Here is a 20,753-nt window from a genome sequence, read left to right on the forward strand (position 1 = left end):
ACTCACCTCGGTTCAGAACGATAAGGCCCGCCCACACACGCACCGATTGGTCGACCGTCAGGTGACCAAAGCGTAGGATTGGTCAATCGTCCTGTCACTCGACCGTAGGAGGGCCCGGCCGCACGCGGCAGCAAGCCGCCGTACGATTGGTCGACCTCGAGGTCACTCTGTCGCTAATGAGCGGAACGTTGAAGGTTTTTCAGATACCGCGGGCGCGATTTTAGCCCGGCCGAAACGTAAATACGCTTAAAACCGTCTCGGAAGCGTAAGCTTTCTTTGGAGGTAACGCGCGCGTAGGTACGCCCTGTAACTTTCGAGCGCATAGCCCGACAGACGCACAGGCGATGACAGACAGAATGACAGACAGACAGACAGACGTACCGATTTATTTATATATATAGATAAATAGCTGAGACCCAAGCACTGATCCTTGCGGCGCCCAACTAGTTACAGCCTGCCAACCAGAAAATGACCCATTTATCCCTACTCTCCGATTTCTGTCCGTAAACCAATCCTCTATCCATACTACTATATTACCCCCAACTGCATGAGCCCTTATCTTGTGTAATATCCTTTTATGTGGCACCTTATCGAATGCTTTTTGGAAATCCAAATATACTACATCCACGGTTCCCCTTTATCTAACCTGCTAGTTACATCCTCAAAAAACTAATAAATTTGTTAAACACGATTTCCCTTTCATAAAACCATGTTAACTGTGCCTAATCATATGATTTTCTAAGTGCCCTGTTACCACTTCCTTAATAATGGATTCCTGACAACTGATGTCAAGCTAACTGGCCTGTAATTCCCTCCCTCCTTTCTTGAATAGCAGGATTACATTTGCTGCCTTCCAATCTGCTGGGACCGTTCTAGAATCTAGGGAATTTTGGAAGATCACAACTAATGCATCCACTATCTCTTGCAGCCACCTATTAGAACGCTAGGATGTAGGCCATCAGGTCCTGGGGATTTGTCGGCTTTTAGTCCCATTAGTTTCTCAAGTACTTTTTCTCTACTGATATTAATTACTTAAAGTTCTTCACTCTTATTAGCCCCTTGGTTCCTCACTATTTTTGGTATGCTTTTTATGTCTTCTACTGTGAAGACAGATATAAAATATTTGTTTAAAGTCTCTGCCATTTCCTTATTCCCCATAAAAATTTCACCTGTCTCAGCCTCTAAGGGACCAACATGTCATTTTGCTACTCTCTTCCTTTTTACATACTTGTAGAAGCCCTTACAATCTGTTTTTATATTTCTTGCTAGTTTACCCTTGTATTCTATTTTCTCCCTTTTCATCAATTTTTTGGTCATCCTTTGCTGGTTTCTAAAGCTCTCCCAATCCTCAGGCTTACTACTATTCTTTGCAACATTATAAGCCTCTTCTTTTAATCTAATACCATCTTTAACTTCTTTAGTTAGCCACGGTGGATCACTTTTCCGATGGAGTTTTTATTTCTGAATGGAATGTATATTCGTTGAGAATTTTGGAATATTTCTTTAAATGTTTGCCACTGCTTATCTACCATCACACCTTTTAATCTAGTTTCACAATCTACCTTAGCCAACTTGCCCCTCATACCCATTTTTGGCTTTATTTACATATAAGACTCTTGTTTTGGACTTAGAATTTCACATTGAGTTTGAGAGTGAAATACTTATCATATTATGATCACTCTTCCCCAGAGGATGCTTTACTATGAGAGTACTAATTAACCCTGTCTAATTACACAATACAATATCTAAAATAGCCTGTTCCTTGGTTGGTTCCATGATGTACTGAACTGTAACAGATTCTCTGATCTGGTTTAACAGTGGCTAACATCCTTCTGATCTCCCGTAAGCTTTCCCATACAAGGCATACAAATTTAAAGTGACAAAAAAAATTCAACAAATTGTGTTCCTCACAATTGTGTTGATCAGTCTTCTCCCTGTGATGATCTTCCCTGTGGCTTATCCTCCATCTAAGGATACCTTCACTATCCATCTGACCTCCGCTCACATTGCAGCTCCATTTGTGTGCATCTTGCAGCTATTTCAGTTTTTGAAAACCCACTTGTATCAATAGAAAATACCCTTTAACATCATAATTTATAAAACTGTTTGGAAGTTCAATCCTACCAGACCTTCTTTTGATCCAATTGAGATCTAAATCTAATCCTAAAAAAGCTTCTGTCTGGAAAATTCACTTTTGATGTCTCTGGTTTCAGCCAGAGCTTTGGTGAAATTCATTATAATGTGTATTGATCAGACTTCTGCCATTAAAGTCATAAAATCATACTGCACGGCAGGAGGCCATTCATCCCATCGTGCCTGTGCTGGCTCTTTGAAAGAGCTATCTAATTAGTTCCACTCCCCAGCTAATTTCTCATAGCCCTGCAATTTTTTTCCTTTTCTTCAAGTATATATTCAATTCCCTTTTGAAAGTTACAATTGAATCTGCTTCCACCCCCCTTTTTTGGGAGTGCATTCCAGATCACAACAACTTGCTGCGTCAAAAAAATTCTTCTCCCCCTTCTGGTTGTTTTGTCAATTATTTTAAATCTGTGTCCTTTGGTTACCGACCCTCCTGCCAGTGAAACAGTTAATCCTCATTTACCCAATCAAAATCTCTTAATTTTGAACACTTCTATTAAATCTCCCCTTAAGCTTCCCTGCTCTAAGGAGAACAATCCCAGCTTCTGTCCCAACACATTGTTATCCTGTGTTTTTATTCCATTCTCATCCTTTGTGAATCTGTCTTACTTTGTGGAAATTCACAGTGCATTGCTTTAACACATCAGACTTTCTGAATCATTTACTCAATCTTGGCAACTTTTATTTCTGCTGGCTCTAAATCCTTAGGTTGTCTGGTTTCGAACTAGAAAATCTTCAAATGTGTTGTACAATACATACTGCACTGTAACCAGCTTATCAGAAAAAAGCTCAATTGTTCTATTCGAGACTACTCCATGCATTCCTTATTGGCATGAGTAAAGAATATCTATTCATGACCAAAGTAATGTCTCATCGCAGAGTAGTCTTTAGACATTTAAAGAAGAATTATTTTCTGACTTGGCAGTCATAGGTTGTGATGCCTTCAATAAATCATAAATTCACAAGATAGATATAGATGAGCAAGGTCAATCTACACATCCTAGATCAACCATCCAGAAAGTTTTACAGTCATCCATCACAACATCGAAATGTCAACTTCGTAGTACTCTCACCTCTGAATCAGAAGGCTGTATATTCAAGTCCCATTCCAAGCCTTGAGCATATAAGCTATAGTTAGCACTTTATTACTTTAGGAATGCTGCATTTTTGGAATTGCTATCCTTTGAATGAGATGTTACATCAAGGCTCTGTTTGTTTGTTCTCCTGGTTCGGGTGTACATGAAAGTTCCCATGTCACTATTCAAAGTAAAACAGTGAGTTTTCCTAATGTCTTGTCCAACATTCTACCCTCATCCAACATCACCAAAAAAGAGATAAACAGGCTATTTGTCCAATTCTGGTTAGTGGAATCAAGGTGTATCAAATTAGCTACTGGCCTTGCCTACATAATAATTCTTGCACTTCAAAGTAATTAATTGTTTAAAGCACTTTGAGGCATTTATGAGTGGCACTATGTACAGTAACTGCAAGATTCTTTCTTAAATTCTAGGATTCTTGCCTCTACTATCCTACCCAGAAGATCATTCCATGTGATGATCCCTCATTGTATAAAGAACTTACTGGTATCAGTCTTAAATTTGGCAAAATTATTGCATTCTGCAGACACTGTGAGCCCTCCCAGCCATTCCATCATCCTTCGAAGGTATATATGTAAATAGTTTTGTTAATTATCTCACACTCACAGACCTATGTGTATGGATATTTGTTTTGTCTTGCTCGTTATCATCGTAGTCTCTTGTTTGCTAAACAAAATCAAACTGCCATTCCACAACCTTCTGTGATATTTATAGGTCTCAAGAATGGGAGACCAAATTCATGGTCAAGGCTGACAAACGTTACTGGGAAGTATGGGCCATCTTGTGCTTTGTAATATTGACTCCGGCTAATTTCCAGCACAAGTGGAGGGCACAATCATTTAACGAATGAGGAAGAGCACTCAAGGTAGGTAATCTCTAATTTCAATTAGAAATCATTTGCAAGCTACAACAGAGGAAGGCAACATATATGAGAGAATTAGAGTGAAAACATAAAGTAAACTTTTATTTTGGATAAATAAACATTTTAATATATAATAACTGAATATAGCTGTATTTCATTTATATTTGTATTGATTGAACCTATCCCGTATAAATGCTCAAACTACATTAAAAGCACGAATGCAGTAAAATTTTATACAATATATACTTACACAATGTAGTTATACTTATTTTTCGTCCTCCAGGTCAAGCATGATACTCTTTATACTTTGTTTTCAAAAGAAAACAGATAAAATGGTTTCACATTCCTAAAGTAGCAAAATAAAACTGCGAAATTCCCATAGCTTTAATTATTAAAAACCGCATAACCAAATTATGAGTCGGGAAAACCTGTACTGAGCTCACCTGAAGTCACTCTGAAAGGTAGTCATCGCATACTTCAATAATATTAAATTATTATTATTGGTCTGACATCGCAACTGAGTACGGCCAATCCGCTCAGCGAAGGGCGGGACTTCTCAGCTTCAGGTTGGGGTTTTTTTGTCTCCTAAAACTTGCTTTTGAGTGTTTAGTTCATTATGTTTGTGGAAAAACTCGAATTAGAATAAGACGCCGGGCAGAAGGAGGAAAATCCCCGTTGGAGAGCGAGGACGGAGGGAAAGAGGCGGCGATGGTTGTGTTGGGACAAGAGAGGAGATGAAAGCGGTAAAGTTGAAATGACATTTTCTTTTCCCCGCTGCTCCACCAATTGCAACAAATGTTGCAAAGCTCTGTCTACCTCCATCCGGGTCTCGGGCTGGTCAGCTCGCTCTCCCGGAGAGGTAACAACATGGCGGAGGTAAGGAGACGGCAGCCCGGCCCGGCAGAGCAGCGCGGGGATCCGGCATCGGCAGCCGCTCCCGCAGGAGACGGGCTGCGGCTCCGAGAAGCGCCGGGAGCCGGTTCGATCGATGGATGAATGGAGAGAGGGAGAGAGCAGCGGTACCGCCGGCGGCGGCCGCCCCGGGTCCGGGCTGTGTGTGTCTGTGAACGGGGAGGGCGAATGCCGATGCCGGGCGCCGCTAGGCCGCGGACATTCTCCACCCAGCGCAGTCCTGTTGGCTGCAGCTTGTGTCGAGGAGGCGGAGTTGTTGAAGAGCGGAGAGTGGTTGCAGGACGCCGTTTCGCAGCCTCTTGGCTCGGGTTAGTGGGTGGAGGAAGAGGAGGGAGAAGGCTCAGCTGGCGGTGGCCCCGAGCCATGTAACTTTTAGTTTGCGGGAAAAGAGGCAGCGCAGCGAAACTCGGCCAGAGAAAGGAAAGAGAGGGGGGGGGGAAAATAGGCGGGGAGAGTAAACGGGCAGAGAGAAGAGGGAGAGAAAATGGGCATGGGGAAGAGGAGAGGGAGAGAAAATGAGCAGAGAAGGGAAGGGAGAGTAAATGGGTAGAGAAGGAGAAAGGAAGAGGACGGGCAAAGGAGAGAGGAAGAGTATAAATAGGCATAAGAGAGAGGGAGAGAACGGAAAGGGAGAGAAAATGAGCAGAAAAGAGGAAAGGGGAAAAAACGGGCAAAGAAGAGTAAATGGGCAGGGAGTGGGGGAGGAAACGGGCAGACAGAAGGGGGAGTGGGGGAGGCAATGGGCCGAGGGGGAGGGGATGGGGTGGAGGCGGGCGGAGGAGGGGACAGGGGGAGGAGGCGGGCCGAGGAGGGGACAGGGGGAGGAGGCGGGCCGAGGAGGGGAGAGGGGGAGGAGGCGGGCCGAGGAGGGGAGAGGGGGAGGAGGCGGGCCGAGGAGGGGAGAGGGGGAGGAGGCGGGCCGAGGAGGGGAGAGGGGGAGGAGGCGGGCCGAGGAGGGGAGAGGGGGAGGAGGCGGGCCGAGGAGGGGAGAGGGGGAGGGGAGAGGGGGAGGAGGCGGGCCGAGGAGGGGAGGAGGCGGGCCGAGGAGGGGATAGGGGGAGGAGGCGGGCCAGGAAGAGGGGATAGGGGGAGGAGGCGGGCCAGGAAGAGGGGATAGGGGGAGGAGGCGGGCCAGGAAGAGGGGATAGGGGGAGGAGGCGGGCCGGGGAGAGGGGGAGGAGGCGGGCCAGGGAGAGGGGAGAGGGGGAGGAGGCGGGCGGAGGAGGCGGGCCGAGGGGAGGGGGTAGGAGGGCAGGGGAGGGGAGTAGGAGGGCCAAGGAGGGGGGAGGGAGGGAGGAGGGGAGGGGAGTAGGAGGGCCGAGGAGGGGAAGAGGCGGGAGGGGAGTAGGAGGGCCGGGGGGGAGGGGGGAGGCGGCGGGCCAAGGAGAGGAGGAGAGGCGAGGGGGAGGAGGAGAGGCGGGGCGGGGGAGGAGGGGAGGCGGGGGGGAGGAGGAGGGGGGGTGGCGGGGGAGGAAGAGGGGGGCGGGGGAGGAGGGGGGGCGGGGGAGGAGAGGAGGCGAGGGGAGAGGGGGCGGGGAGGGGCAGGGGGGAAGGAGGAGGGGAGAGGGGGGGGAGGAGGAGGAGGGGGAGAGGGGGAGGAGGAGGAGGGGAGAGGGGGAGGAGGAGGAGGGGAGAGGGGGGGGGAAACGGGCCGAGGAGGGATGGGGGGGGAAACGGGCCGAGGAGGGTGGGGGGGAAACGGGCTGGGGGGAGTGGAGAAACATAGAAGATAGGAGCAGGAGTAGGCCATTCGGCCCCTCTAGCCTGTTCCGCCATTTAATGAGATCATGGCTGATCATCCAAATTCAGTACCCTGTTCCTGCTTTCTCCCCATATCCCTTGCTCCCTTTAGCCTTTAGAAATATATCTAACTCCTTCTTGAATATATTTAATGAATTGGCCTCAACTGCCTTGTGTGGTAGAGAATTCCACAGGTTCACCACTCGCTGGGTGAAGAAATTCCTCCTCATCTCAGTCCTAAATGGCTTACCCCTTATCCTTAGACTGTGACCCCAGGTTCTGGACTCCCCCGCCATCGGAAACATCCTTCCTGCGTCTAGTCCTTTTAGAATTTGGTTAGTTTCAATGAGATCCCCTCTTATTCTTCTGAACTCTGGCGAATATAAGCCTAATCGACCCAATCTCTCTTCATACGTCATTCCTGCCATCCCAGGTATCAGTCTGGTGAATCTTCGTTGCACTCCCTCCATGGCAAGAACATCCATCCTCAGATAAGGCGACCAAAACTGCACACAATACTCAAGGTGTGGTCTAACCAAGGCCCTGTACAACTGCAGCAAGACATCCTTGCTCCTGTACTCGAATCCTCTCGCTATGAAGGCCAACATACCATTTGCCTTCTTAACCGCCTGCTGCACCTGCATGCTTACCTTCAGCGACTGGTGCACAAGGACACCCAGGTCTCGTTGCACTTCCCCTTTTCCCAATCTATTGCTGTTCAGATAATCTGTCTTCCTGTTTTTGCCACCGAAGTGGATAACCTCGCATTTATCCACATTGGGCAGATGCATGGCAAATGCAGTATAATCACCCAACCTGTCCAAATCATACTGGAGTTTCTCAGCATCCTCACAGCACACACGCCCACCCAGCTTTGTGTCGTCTGCAAACTTGGAGATATTACATCTAGTTTCCTCGTCTAGATCATATATAATATATATATATTGTGAATAGCTGGGATCCTAGCACCGATCCCTGCGGTACCCCACTAGTCACTGCCTGCCACTCGGAAAAAGACCCGTTTATTCCAATTCTTTGCTTCCTGTCTTGTCAACCAGTTCTCTATCCAAGTCAGTACCTTACCCCCAATCCCGTGTGCTTTAACTTTGCACGCTAATCTCTTATGCGGGACCTTATTGAAAGCCTTCTGAAAGTCCAAATACACCACATCCACTGGTCCTCCCTTATCTATTCTACCAGTTACATCCTCAAGCATGATTTACCTTTTGTAGACGGGCCGAGGAGGGGCAGCAAACGGGGAGAGGAGGGGAGAGGGGCAGCAAACGGGGAGAGGAGGGGAGAGGGGCAGCAAACGGGGAGAGGAGGGGAGAGGGGCAGCAAACGGGGAGAGGAGGGGAGAGGGGCAGCAAACGGGGAGAGGAGGGGAGAGGGGCAGCAAACGGGGAGAGGAGGGGAGAGGGGCAGCAAACGGGGAGAGGAGGGGAGAGGGGCAGCAAACGGGGAGAGGAGGGGAGAGGGGCAGCAAACGGGGAGAGGAGGGGAGAGGGGCAGCAAACGGGGAGAGGAGGGGAGAGGGGCAGCAAACGGGGAGAGGAGGGGAGAGGGGCAGCAAACGGGGAGAGGAGGGGAGAGGGGCAGCAAACGGGGAGAGGAGGGGAGAGGGGCAGCAAACGGGGAGAGGAGGGGAGAGGGGCAGCAAACGGGGAGGGGAGAGGGGCAGCAAACGGGGAAAGGGGCAGCAAACGGGGAGAGGAGGGGAGAGGGGCAGCAAACGGGGAGAGGGGCAGCAAACGGGGAGAGGAGGGGAGAGGGGCAGCAAACGGGGAGAGGAGGGGAGAGGGGCAGCAAACGGGGAGAGGAGGGGAGAGGGGCAGCAAACGGGGAAAGGAGGGGAGAGGGGCAGCAAACGGGGAGAGGAGGGGAGAGGGGCAGCAAACGGGGAGAGGAGGGGAGAGGGGCAGCAAACGGGGAGAGGAGGGGAGAGGGGCAGCAAACGGGGAGAGGAGGGGAGAGGGGCAGCAAACGGGCCGAGGAGAGGGGAAGGAAACGGAGAAATGGGGCAGAGGAGGGGCGGAGTGAGACAGAAAACAACAATGTGCATTTATATATTGTCTTTAATGTAGTAAAACGTCCCAAGATGCGTCACAGGAGTGTTCTCAACCAAAATTTGACACTGAGCTACATGAGGAGATATTAGGACCGGTGAGAGATTGCAATTAAGGAGCATCTTAAAGGAGGAGAGGGGTTTAGGGAAGGAATTCCAGAGCGTAGGGCCTAGGCAGCTGAAGGCACGGCTGCCAATGGTGGAGCTAATAAAATCGGGGATGCACAAGAGGCCGGTTTTGGAGGAACGCAGATATCTTGGGAGGGTTGTAGTGCTGGAGGAGATTACAGAGATAAAGATGGGCGAGGCCATGGAGGGATTTGGAAAAAAAAGGGTGAGAATTTTAAAATCAAGTTATTGCCGGACCGGAAGCCAGTGTAGGTCAGCGAGCACAGGGGTGATGGGTGAACGGAACTTCCCGTGAGTTAGGTTACGGGCAGCAGAGTTTTGGATGAGCTCAAGCTTATGTAGGGTGGAAAATGGGTGGCCGGCCAGGAGACCATCGGAATAGTCAAGTCTAGAGGTAACAAACCTGTCTAGGGCATGCTAAACAACGGAAGCAGCATGCTATAGACAGCTAAGCGATCCCACAACCAACGGATCAGATCAAAGCTCATCAGTCTTGCCACATCCAATCGTGAATGGTGGTGGACCATTAAACAATTGACGGGAGGAGGAGGCTCCATGACCGTCCCTATCATGATGGCGGAGCCCAGCACGCAAGTGCAAAAGACAAGGCTAAAGGTAACCATCTTCAGCCAGAAGTGCCGAGTGGATGATTCATATCAACCTCCTCCTGAAGTCGCCACCATCACAGAAGCCAGTCTTCAGCCAATTCGATTCACTCCACATGATATCAAGAAAAGGCTGAGCGCACTGGATACAGCAAAGTCTATGGGCCCTGGCACTATCCCGGCTGTGGTGCTGAAGACTTGTGCTCCAGAACTAGCTACGCCTCTAGCCAAGCTGTTCCAATACAGCTGCAACACTGACGTCTACCCGACAATGTGGAAAATGCCCAGGTATGTCCTGTCCACAAAAAGCAGGACAAATCCAAACCGGCCAATTACCACCCCATCAGTCTACTCTCAATCATCAGCGAAGTGATGGAAGGTGGTGTCGACAGTGCTGTCAAGCGGCACTTACTCACCAATAACCTGCTCGCCGATGCTCAGTTTGGGTTCTGCCAGGACCACTCGGCTCCAGACGTCATTACAGCCTTGGTCCAAACGTGGACAAAAGAGCTGAATTCCAGAGGTGAGGTGAGAGTGACTGCCCTTGACATCAAAGGAGTATTTGACCAAGTGTGGCATCAAGGAGCCCTGGTAAAATTGAAGTCAATGGGAATCAGGGGGAAAACTCTCCACTGGCTGGAGTCATACCTAGCACAAAGGAAGATGGTTGTGGTTGTTGGAGACCAATCATCTCAGCCCCAGGACATTGCTGCAGGAGTTCCTCAGGTCAGTGTCCTAGGCCCAACCATCTTCAGCTGCTTCATCAATGACCTTCCCTCCATCATAAGGTCAGAAGTGGGGATGTTCTCTGATGATTGCACAGTGTTCAGTTCCATTCGCAACTCCTCAGATAATGAAGAAGTCCATGCCCGCATGCAGCAAGACCTGGACATCATTCAGGCTTGGGCTGATAAGTGGCAGGTAACATTCACACCACGCAAGTGCCAGGCAATGACTGTCTCCAATGAGATAGCGTCTAACCACCACCCCTTGGCATTCAACGGTATTGCCATTGCCAAATCCCCCAACATCGACATCCTGGGGGGGTCACCATTGACCAGAAATTTAACTGGACCAGTCACACAAATACTGTGGCTACGAGAGTAGGTCAGAGGCTGGGTATTTTGCAGCAAATGTCTCACCTCCTGATTCCCCAAAGTCTTTCCACCATCTACAAGGCACAAGTCAGGAGTGTAATGGAATACTCTCCACTTGCCTGGACGAGTGCAGCTCCAACACTCAAGAAGCTCGACATCATCCAGGACAAAGCAGCCTGCTTGATTGGCACCCCATCCACCACCTTAAACATTCACTCCCTCCACCACCGGCGTACCGTGGCTGCAGTGTGTACTATCTACAAGATGCACTGCAGCAACTCTCCAAGGCTTCAGCAGCACCTCCTAAATCTCTACCACCTCGAAGGACAAGGGCAGCAGGCACATGGGAATACCATCACCTCCAAGTTCCCCTCCAAGTCACACACCATCCTGACTTGGAAATATTGTGCCGTTCCTTCATCGTCGCTGGGTCAAAATCCTGGAACTTCCTCACTAACAGCACTATGGGAGTTCCTTCGCGTGGACTGCAGCGGTTCAAGAAAGCGGCTCATCACCACCATCTCAAGGGCAATTAGGGATGGGCAATAAATGCTGGCCTTGCAAGCGACGCCCACATCCAAGGAACGAATAAAGAAAAAATAGACGGGAGACTGATTGAAAGGTGATTTGAGGAAGAGAGAGATGAAAAGAAAATGCCTGGGGAGGAAGAGAGAAAACTGTTAAGCGAGATAGTAATATAAAACAGCCATGAAGAGGGACAAAGATAAATAGAAAACAAAGATTATGGAGAACGGGAGAGAGATGGCAAGTAAGAGATAGAAAGCTGCCAGTGAACTAAATAGAAAATGGTTGGTAGGAGGGGCAGAGAGCAAGACAGATAAACAACAGCCTAGGACCGAAGTAGAATAGAGTCAGGTGTGTAGCGCGAGAAAGAGACACAGAAATAGCCAGAGAGCAAGACAAGAAACAGCAATGCAGAATTCAAAGTACAAAACAGGTGGGTTAAGAGCAAGGAGAGAGAGATGGAAAACAGCTGGGGAGTGCAACACAAAGCTGAGGAGTGGAAAAAGTAAACCGCTAGGGGTTGGGCAGGGAGAGAGAGATAGATGGATAGAAAACTGCCCTGCAACAGATACAGGTAAAAAGCAGCAAGGGGAGAGAGGGAAAGAAAACAGCTGGAGGAGGAAAGAGCAAGTTACAAAAAAGAACTGGGGAGTGGGAGGAAGAGAGTACACAGTCTTGGGAGTGTGAGAGAGCAAAAACAGCTAGGGAGAAAACATTCACATAGCTGGGGAAAGAGAGAAAGCACAGTTTAGGAGTGAGGGAGCAAACATTCAGAAAAACCCAGGGAGAGACTGTCAAAACAGTTGAATGTGAGAGAAAGCATGAAGAAGCAGATGGGTGGGTGGGAGGGAGGGCGAAAATGTGTTCAAAACAACCGCGGGGGAGATTAACAGCTAGAAGGGAGAAAACTTTAATAGAGAGAAAAATTATGGTGAAGGCATCAAAAAAACACAAGGACAGAGGTGGGGGAAAGAAATGGAGAACATATTTGAATGTAAGACACAGTCGAGGGGAGAGATGTTAAAATGGCCAGGACTGAATGGGAGAAAATGTTTAAGAGCTGGGTGGTGGGGGGTAAAGAAAGAAAGAAAAATAGAGAGAGAGAGAGAGAGAGACAGCAGTGGACATATATATATGAGCCACAGAGAGGGGGAGGGAGAATATTACAAACAGCCAGGTTGGGGAAACGAGGAAGAAAAACAACAATTCAGAGAGGGGGAAGAAAATAACTTTAAAAAAAAACACTAGCTGGAGACTCTAAAACAAAAGCTGGCAATCTGAAATAAAAACAGAAAATGCTGGAAACACTCAGCCGGTCAGGCAACATCTGTGGAGCGAGAAACAGTTAACGTTTCAAATTGATGACCTTTCATCAGAACTGGAGAGACTAGTAGAGTAGAGATACAATAATATGTAACTAGAGATTTAAAAAAATTCTGCCGGGGGGGGGGGGGGCTGGTGGAGAACCAGAGGTTGAAAATCTCTTGCAGAGATGATATGGGATCATGAAGAAAAGCTGACCAGAAGGAAGATACTTTTAAAACAAAGCTGGCCAGAGAGATGTTTTTAATTAAAAAATGTCTGTCAGTCTGGGGGGAGAGAAGAGATTTTTTTTTTAGTAGTTAGTCAGAGGGGGGCGGGGAGGAGGAAGAGATTAAACAACATCTGGACTTGTATTCGACTCCAACCAATAAATTATGATAAAAGATCATGGCGTGGAGTTTCCGCTAGGTTGTGCTGGCATTTCCAGTGCAATTCGCCCAAAAGCAGCCGAACCAGCGCAAAAGATCGAGGAATTTCAAACGCAAATCGAGTTTCTGCTATATTTTGCGCTTGTTTAAAAAGTGGGAGAAAGCATGAAAAAGCAGGGAGGAAGAAAATGTGTTCAAAGCAACTGAGGGGGAGATTATTCAGAACAGCTAGAAGAGAAAGAAAGCTTTAATAGAGAGAAAAAGTGTGGAGAAGGTGTGCAAGATGACCCCGCCCACAAAATGGCCATGCCCCCCAGATCGAATTATTTACCATGGCGAGTTTCCACTAAACCTGCCTGTTTGCGGGTCTTCGAAGGGGCTCTTAAAATTAAGTTTTTTAGATGCAAGGGCCCTAATAGGCACCTTATTCTAAGCTTTTAATTTTTTAAAATTTACTAAGAAACTGACTACTGCACACCAATGTAACGAGTAAATTTTTTTTAAAGTCATTTTTAGTTATTTAAAATCGGGTTACTCACAGGTGGTGGACTAGACACTGATTTAAAAATGCTTATTTTTTGTGATAAATCCATTTTCAGCTATATTAATAAAACTGCTTACCAGGTTCCACCCTTAAATATATCAAGAAATATTTTTTAATGCAAAATTTTTCCAGTTACGTTCTAAAACGCTACCCGATTGCGCTGGTTCAGGAGGATTTTATGTTCAGCGATATGGAAATGAGTTTGAGTGGAAACTTGAGCAAAAAAAAATCACTTCTGAAAACGAGCGCAGTTTTGCCCGGATCGCCAATTGTGCCGAAAGCGGAAGCTCTTGGCCCATATGTTCAGTGTTTGGCATGTTTTATGCAGGAAACCTGAATCTGTTTTTTAACTAATGCAATTTTAAAAATTTTGTTTCAGGCTTCCTATGGAAGTTCGAGTCCAGGTACGTGCTGATCTACTTCACTTCCATCCCCGATCCTAGTGGGAAATCGATTTCAAGGTGTTTGGCTATGGCCCTTTGTTACGTTTTAGAAGTTTTATCTTAAAAATAAATTGACTTTGAAGAAAATAATATACATCGTTAGTGGTTCCATCCTGCAGTCAAAGTAAAACACTGGGCTTTGTCATTTGTTATAACGAATATTATATTACATTTGAAGATTACGCATATATAGTTAAATGCTTTTTTTGAACTGGTGTTCTTGTGAGCAATTATATTTTGATTTTATTCTATTTCTTCAGAAAAGTCTTTTATTTTGCAATGACTAGAACAAATTCAAGATTTCATCAAGTAAAGAATGCCCGTATTCAACTTTTGTTAAAAGCCTTTCAGTTGTTTGATAGCATTTCGGAAGACATGCAGTTTTTGCTTTAAATTTTGAACATTCACTTTAATCCATAAACTCAGACATTTGTTGCCTTCCATTAATTCAGCTGATGTCTAAACTGCTCTTAAAATTTAATGTAGTTACAACAAAATGGTGGGGTAAGAATTAGAATAAAAATATTAATATTTAATATCAGAAAAAATAGTATAACTGGCAACCTCTCTTTCAGGCAAAGAAACTCTTAAGTTTTTTAATTAAATTTCTTAGCTGTGACATTTAATCAGCGTGTGTTTTGATGATTGCCTCTTACAAATCTGAAACATTTAAGATACTGTTCAACGTATGAGGGAGGAGCAAGAAGAGATGCTAATTTAATTCACAAGAAGTTGAGGCAAGTGATGCTCTTGTTAGGTTTATTATAAGATTTTAATTTGAGATAGTAATTAGATTTCATAGTAGCAGAACACTGCCTGCAGATACACTTGAGGTTGGCAGGTTTGTCATGATTGTGCCCACTTTTTTGCACTGCATAAGACATGTATATGGTTACAGTTTGGAACAGGCTGCATGTGCATTCACAAACACTGAGTTGTGGCTTACCCATTCTAGTTAAAGTTTGCTGGTTATGTTTCTTGGATAAGATGAACATAATATGCTTTTAGGTACCCAATAGCAAGGATACAGTAGTAGAAGAAATTGATTTAATGGTGAAACAAACTTCTTAACATTATAGTTAGTTAAAGTAACAAATAACATTAAGGTAGTTTAGCATTTATGTTTCTGAAATACTAATGGGCCAGCATAAGTCCAGTCTGTTGAAAAATAGCTCAGTGCTGCTGTTACTGTGCACATATCACACATGTGTCTCAAAAATAACTTTAATAGCCATCTACCATTCAAGGAATTTAGTGCTTTTGTTTACATGTGTTCTTGTACTGTACATGGACAGAGAACATGTAAACATAAGGAAATATAGCTGCTTGCATAAGTGAAAGCTAAGTTGGGGATGTTAGGTTCAAATTCTATATGTAAACTATTTTGAAGCCTTTGAGGTTTGACGTTTCCTTAACCAATTCTGTTGCTGACTTGTAAATTATTTTTGTTTTAAAAAGTGTGCATATTCAAACTTGTTTGCATAAATTGGTTTATTTTGATCAGATGCATGTTTATCTGAGGGAAGCACTGATCACATCTGCCTGTAGAATTTAATTCATAGTGCAGATTTGTTTGATGAGTCTGATTTGATGTTCTCGCTAAACTTGAAGTAGGTGTTTCAGTTGTACAATAGTCATGGAACTTGGGTAGATGTTAAAAGTTCACTTTGCACCCTTGTGGCTATGTAGTCATTAATGGGACTATTGTCTCTCCTGTTCTTGCTGGCTTTAGAAACCTTTAAACTGCTAGCATATGCACAGTTGGGATAACAGTGGTAGGCAAGAATGTAAAACTTGTTCAGCATGTAAAATGTTCTGGTATATTTATTACATCTCTCGATCTCCACCCCTGACATTTTAACACCTCTGCAGCATTATAGTTTTCTGTCCTAGTACAGAATCAACTGCAGAAAATCATAGACCATGATGCTAGGCTTGATGGTGGAGTGATGGATTCTTGTTTTCTTCCTCATTCTTTGAAAGGATCAGTGTCCTAAAGATGGGTATTATTCCTAATTTGCTATACATAGTTCAAGTACTCTCATAAGCTAAAGCTACCTTTTTGGAACTGGATCACAGCTTTATTTGGAATGGTAAATATCCCTGCATTTGAGTGAACCTCTTGCTTTAATCTATTGATCAAAGTGTGTTGGCACTCCTGTACTTTCCACAATTGTAATCTTTTGTTGACCAATGTAATCTTCTAACTTGGATCCCTGGGTGAGGTGGAGCAGGTTTGCTACCCAATTCTCTTGTTTACCTTTTGGTGAGACGTGTTGGTCAGCTTCATAGATAGCAAATTTATTCCCCTGCTGTGGTTTTAATCCAGATATTTCTCCTCCTGTTGCAGCTAGTGGGAAATTCCATTGAGTTTTTTTTTCTTTGCCACCTCTCAGACTTTAAAGGTGGATGGGATATATTTTAAAATTATCTTCAGCTCTTCCCTTTTCCTTCCTCTCCGTAGACCTCCTTTCATGCTTTCCATATATGTCAACAATGAAGAATTTTTAGTGAGTTCTTTTGAAGGGGAGAAGCTAATCTGAACTCTTTCTACCTTTCTATTGATTGTGGGAGCTCATCATATCTACAGGAAGTGTGGATAGCTGATTTGGGAATTGAACCTTCTGGTGAGGACTGGGAAGCCATATGCATGGAAGTCTTCTAAGTTGCCACCTAGGAATTATCAGCAGAAAACTCATTTCAAATTTGATATTACATTTCTCACACCTGTTCATAATGTCAATCTAAGATTAGAAGACTGGCTTTGTTGAGGTTGGCATGCATGCACTCTTAAATTTCCTGGGTATGTTCCATTATTTGTGACTTTAGGGTTGTGATACTGGTAGAATTCAAGGCAATTATTGGAATAGATTAGACCCCAATCCATTGCATTATTTTTGGGATCAACTGATGGAAGTCTCAGTGGACTACTTTATGAACATAGCATTGAGCTGCCAAAAAGAGGTGAAGGTACTGACTTTTTAGTAGCTCAGTACTATGCTCTAGTCCTCTGGTGCAAGACAGATCTGCTTGAGTTGAGAGAGGTGTTCGAATCATAGAATGATACAGCACAGAAGGAGGCCATTCAGCCCATTGTGCCTTTAGAGATTTATTCAGACTCAGTTGCTAGTGACCTTTCTTTCCCTGTCCTCCACTCTCTTTTGCTTCTTTTGATACTTGTTTGTGGTGTTCAGTCTTTCATATTCTCTTAATTGTGTTAACCTTTTTTGATTTCCTCAATTGGGCATGCTGAGTTTTCTTTTGCATGCTTAAATGTTAATTTATCCCACCCTGCTCTCTACTTCCTTCAGCCTTTGAATTATGGCACTGTTTACTTAATTATATGTTCTCGTGTTTAATGGTCTTTTGCCTATAATGGCTATGCATTCTTGATTGTCACTTTTGTCAGTTTTTCTTCATTTGTGTAGAAAAGATCTTGATTTTTTTTTAAAAGTACATTTTAACACTTCATATTTAATACCAAAAGAATCATAACTAACCTACGTTTTTTGCATTAAATAAATGATATCTGGAGCCATCAAAATCAAATCATATAGGCTTATACTAGTTAATGCAATTTCTATTTTTGAAGTGATTAATATGCTAGAACGCAAAATGTAAAAATATACCACAGATTTAGTATACACTCATTTCATTGTTTTTACTTTGTAGTTGGCTCATTGTCTTCTGAGGATCATGATTTCGACCCTACAGCAGAAATGCTAGTGCATGATTATGATGATGAGCGAACACTTGAAGAAGAGGAAATGTTAGAGGGAGGGAAGAATTTCACATCTGAAATTGAAGATTTGGAAAGGGTACCTAAAGTTTTTTTTTTTAAGTAAATTAAGCTTGAATTTGAACTGTTGAAACAGTGATACAGGAAACTTTGTGCTATCCGGCACCCATGGGACCGAGCTACTGCCGTTTTTTTAAAAGCTCCGGATAGACCAGCGTCAATGTTATCAGATAGGAGCTTTTCATCGCAGTATCTGACCACAAACACTGTTGCTCAGCAACAGCTTGTAAACACTCGGCCCAGTAGCTTGGAAGCGTCTCTGAAGCTGTTGCTAAGCGACAAAGACGCTTTCCAGAGCCTGCCTGTGAAAAGAATGCTAGGAGAAAAAAACACCTAACCAAAACGGCTGCTGTTTTCTGCCGTTAGATCAAAGTTGCCGGACATTCAACTTCCGGATAGCTCAAAGTTTCCTGTATTTGAAACAGTGATATTTAATGTTACAAACTTGCGGTAGTTTTTCTTTATATTAAAAAGATTTGTAATGTTATAAGAGCACCTTCCATTATTTGAGGTCAATAGTGTGTGGAAAACAGCCGTTGGTGCTCTATGGTAGCATTCAAATACAGTTTTTTAAATACAGGAAACTTTGTGTTATCCGGAGGCTAAATGTCCGGCAAGCTCGAGCCAGCGGCAAAAATCAGGTTGTTAGGTTTTTTTTCTTCTCGTGGCTTTTTTTTTCAATAGTCAGGCTCTGCAAAGTCTCTCTGAAGCTGTTGCTAAGCGACAGAGATGCTTCCAAGGTACGGCCGACTGTTTAGAAGCTGTTGCTAAGCAACGGTGTTTGTTGCCAGATACGGAGCTGAAAAGCTCCATATGCTTCAACATTAACGCTGGTTTGTCCGGCAGTTTTGAGGGAACGGCAACAGCTCGGTCCCGTCGGTGCCGGATAGCACAAAGTTTCCTGTAATGTGTCTTGTATTCTACATGCTATTTCCTTCACACAAGGCTAATGATTTTGTTATACTTCAATTAAAAGAGCAGGAAAGGCTAAGAGAGTATCTTCTGTACAAAGTGTATCCCCCCATAAAGGAAAAATTAGATACCTCCTACCTGTTCAGCTATTCTCAGTCTGTCTGAAGTGCAAGCTCTTACACAAATGGTTGAACTTGGGCCACCCCTTGGTGATATGTCACTGGAGTGATTTGGATTTGACAAGATATGATCGATTTTTATTGTTAGGCAAAATACATTTAAAAACGGATGGGAAGTATCACGTTCAGTTTCTTTCTAAAGGGTGATTGTAGAGTACTATGTACAGAATTTCTTTTTCTTTTAATAAGTTTAGCAGTGAGATATCTTTCCCATAGAGAGTTTGAGTCTTGGCTGTGCAGAATGAGGGCGAGTGCTCCCTGAGAGGAGGGGGAATCAGAGAACCAGTCACCCTAGGCTAAACTTAGGCATTGCCTGTCAGCAAGCTAGAGAGTCTTTGGCAGACAAGTTTGGAGCAGGTATTCAGCTTTTTCTTTCGGCAAAGCACAGTACTGCAGATTATGAACAGAGAAAAGGGGAGAAAGCAAATGAACTCTTCCCGTTTCTAAGAAATTAGATGGTATGTTTTGCTGTCCAGAACAAAGCTCATTCAAGTCTGACGATCCCTAAAGCTCAAGTTTCAGGCAGGTTTCCAGTGGAAAAGTTTGTGATTGTGGTACAGGTAGACTATCCTTTATCCGAACTTCCGAAAACCTCTAAAAACCGAAAGTTTTTTCGTTCAGCGTAAGTCGTGCACACGACATGACCAGAGTGGCGCACGACTTACGCTGCGCAGGGCAGAGGGTCACAGAGTTCCCTCCTGGGTCGGAGATTGCAGGCCGAGCCGGGCAGTGTGAAGGAGATACCGGGAGAGTGAACCCAACAATACAGCGGCCCGTCCGATATTCTTTTCTCCACCCCCCACCCGACCCGTCCGATATTCTTTTCTCCACCCCCCACCCGACCCGTCCGATATTCTTTTCTCCACCCCCCACCCGACCCGTCCGATATTCTTTTCTCCACCCCCCACCCGACCCGTCCGATATTCTTTTCTCCACCCCCCACCCGACCCGTCCGATATTCTTTTCTCCACCCCCCACCCGACCCGTCCGATATTCTTTTCTCCACCCGACCCCCGACCCGTCCGATATTCTTTTCTCCACCCCCCACCCGACCCCCGACCCATCCGATATTCTTTTCTCCACCCCCCACCCGACCCGTCCGATATTTTTTTCTCCCCCCCGACCCGTCCGATATTCTTTTTCTGCCCCCCCCCCCCCCGACCCGACCCGAACCGCACCGCGGCCCGTCCGATATTCTTTTCTCACCCCCGACCCCCCCGCCGACCCTGACCCCCGACAAATTTCCCAGTCTTATAATAATACCTTCTGAAAACCGAAACTCAGCTGGTCCCAAGGCTTTCGGATAAGGGATAGTGTACCTGTATCAAAATTCCATCTGAAGATACAAGTTAAGTGCCTGAATTCCATACAATGCTAGAGTCAGTGGGAGTACCAATACACTATGAATTAGTACGATGTGGGTTTGCACTTGTATTTCCCTATGCTGATTTCCCTATTTCAATTGTACCACTATGGAGAGGTGCTGAGTTGGAGGCCAGAAGCTTCCACAAAAGGAGAGAAAAAAAATAGAAGTCCAGTCAGCATGGAACCATAGGAACCAGATCTCCAATTTATTATTTGATGTAGTTTTGACTGCCTCTGGAAGAAAATAAAGGCGGTGGTAGGAGTTGCTCAAAGTTAGGCACAAAGTATTACATTTTGTAAATAATACATATTTGAACTTTAAAAATGTTTGTTTAAAACTCCCATCTCAGGCTAAGCCCATAAGCATGGAACCTTGGTGTGCTGCTCAGTCCTGAGCTTAGCTTCCTTCTCCACAGCCAACCCATCATTCAGACTATTTTTTTCAACTGCATGCTATCACTTGCCTCTTTCCCATCAATCACTTCTGAAACTCTTATCTACCCCTTTATCACATTGAAGCTCGAGTTCCCCATACAATAAAATGCACTCAAAATACCACATACTACTTCCTTGCTTGTACTCCAATCATCCCCATATTTGCTAAGTTTTACTGGCTCTCCTTTTACCAGCAAAATGACCTTAAGATGTC

The 20,753-nt window shown here is 45.1% G+C and overlaps 1 protein-coding gene across 6 annotated transcripts in view; it reads left to right on the top strand.

Annotated features, from left to right (window-relative positions):
* Nucleotides 1-4,677: 4,677 nt before the first annotated feature.
* The window catches only part of LOC147123374 (mesoderm induction early response protein 3-like), a 106,769-nt gene continuing 90,693 nt past the window's right edge, over nt 4,678-20,753 (top strand). For 2 of the 6 annotated variants that reach the window (XM_085971790.1, XM_085971799.1), the window contains exons 1-3: nt 4,879-4,974; nt 13,786-13,810; nt 17,522-17,667. In XM_085971790.1, the coding sequence (XP_085827916.1) occupies nt 4,894-4,974; nt 13,786-13,810; nt 17,522-17,667 (252 nt within the window). In that variant the 5' untranslated portion in view covers nt 4,879-4,893. The other 4 variants (XM_085971809.1, XM_085971818.1, XM_085971828.1 and 1 more) reach the window with 4 other exon arrangements.

Source organism: Somniosus microcephalus, chromosome 2 (genome assembly GCF_052327205.1).
Source record: "Somniosus microcephalus isolate GS21.2 chromosome 2, FLI_Smic_1.0, whole genome shotgun sequence".
Taxonomy (NCBI): Eukaryota; Metazoa; Chordata; class Chondrichthyes; order Squaliformes; family Somniosidae; genus Somniosus; species Somniosus microcephalus.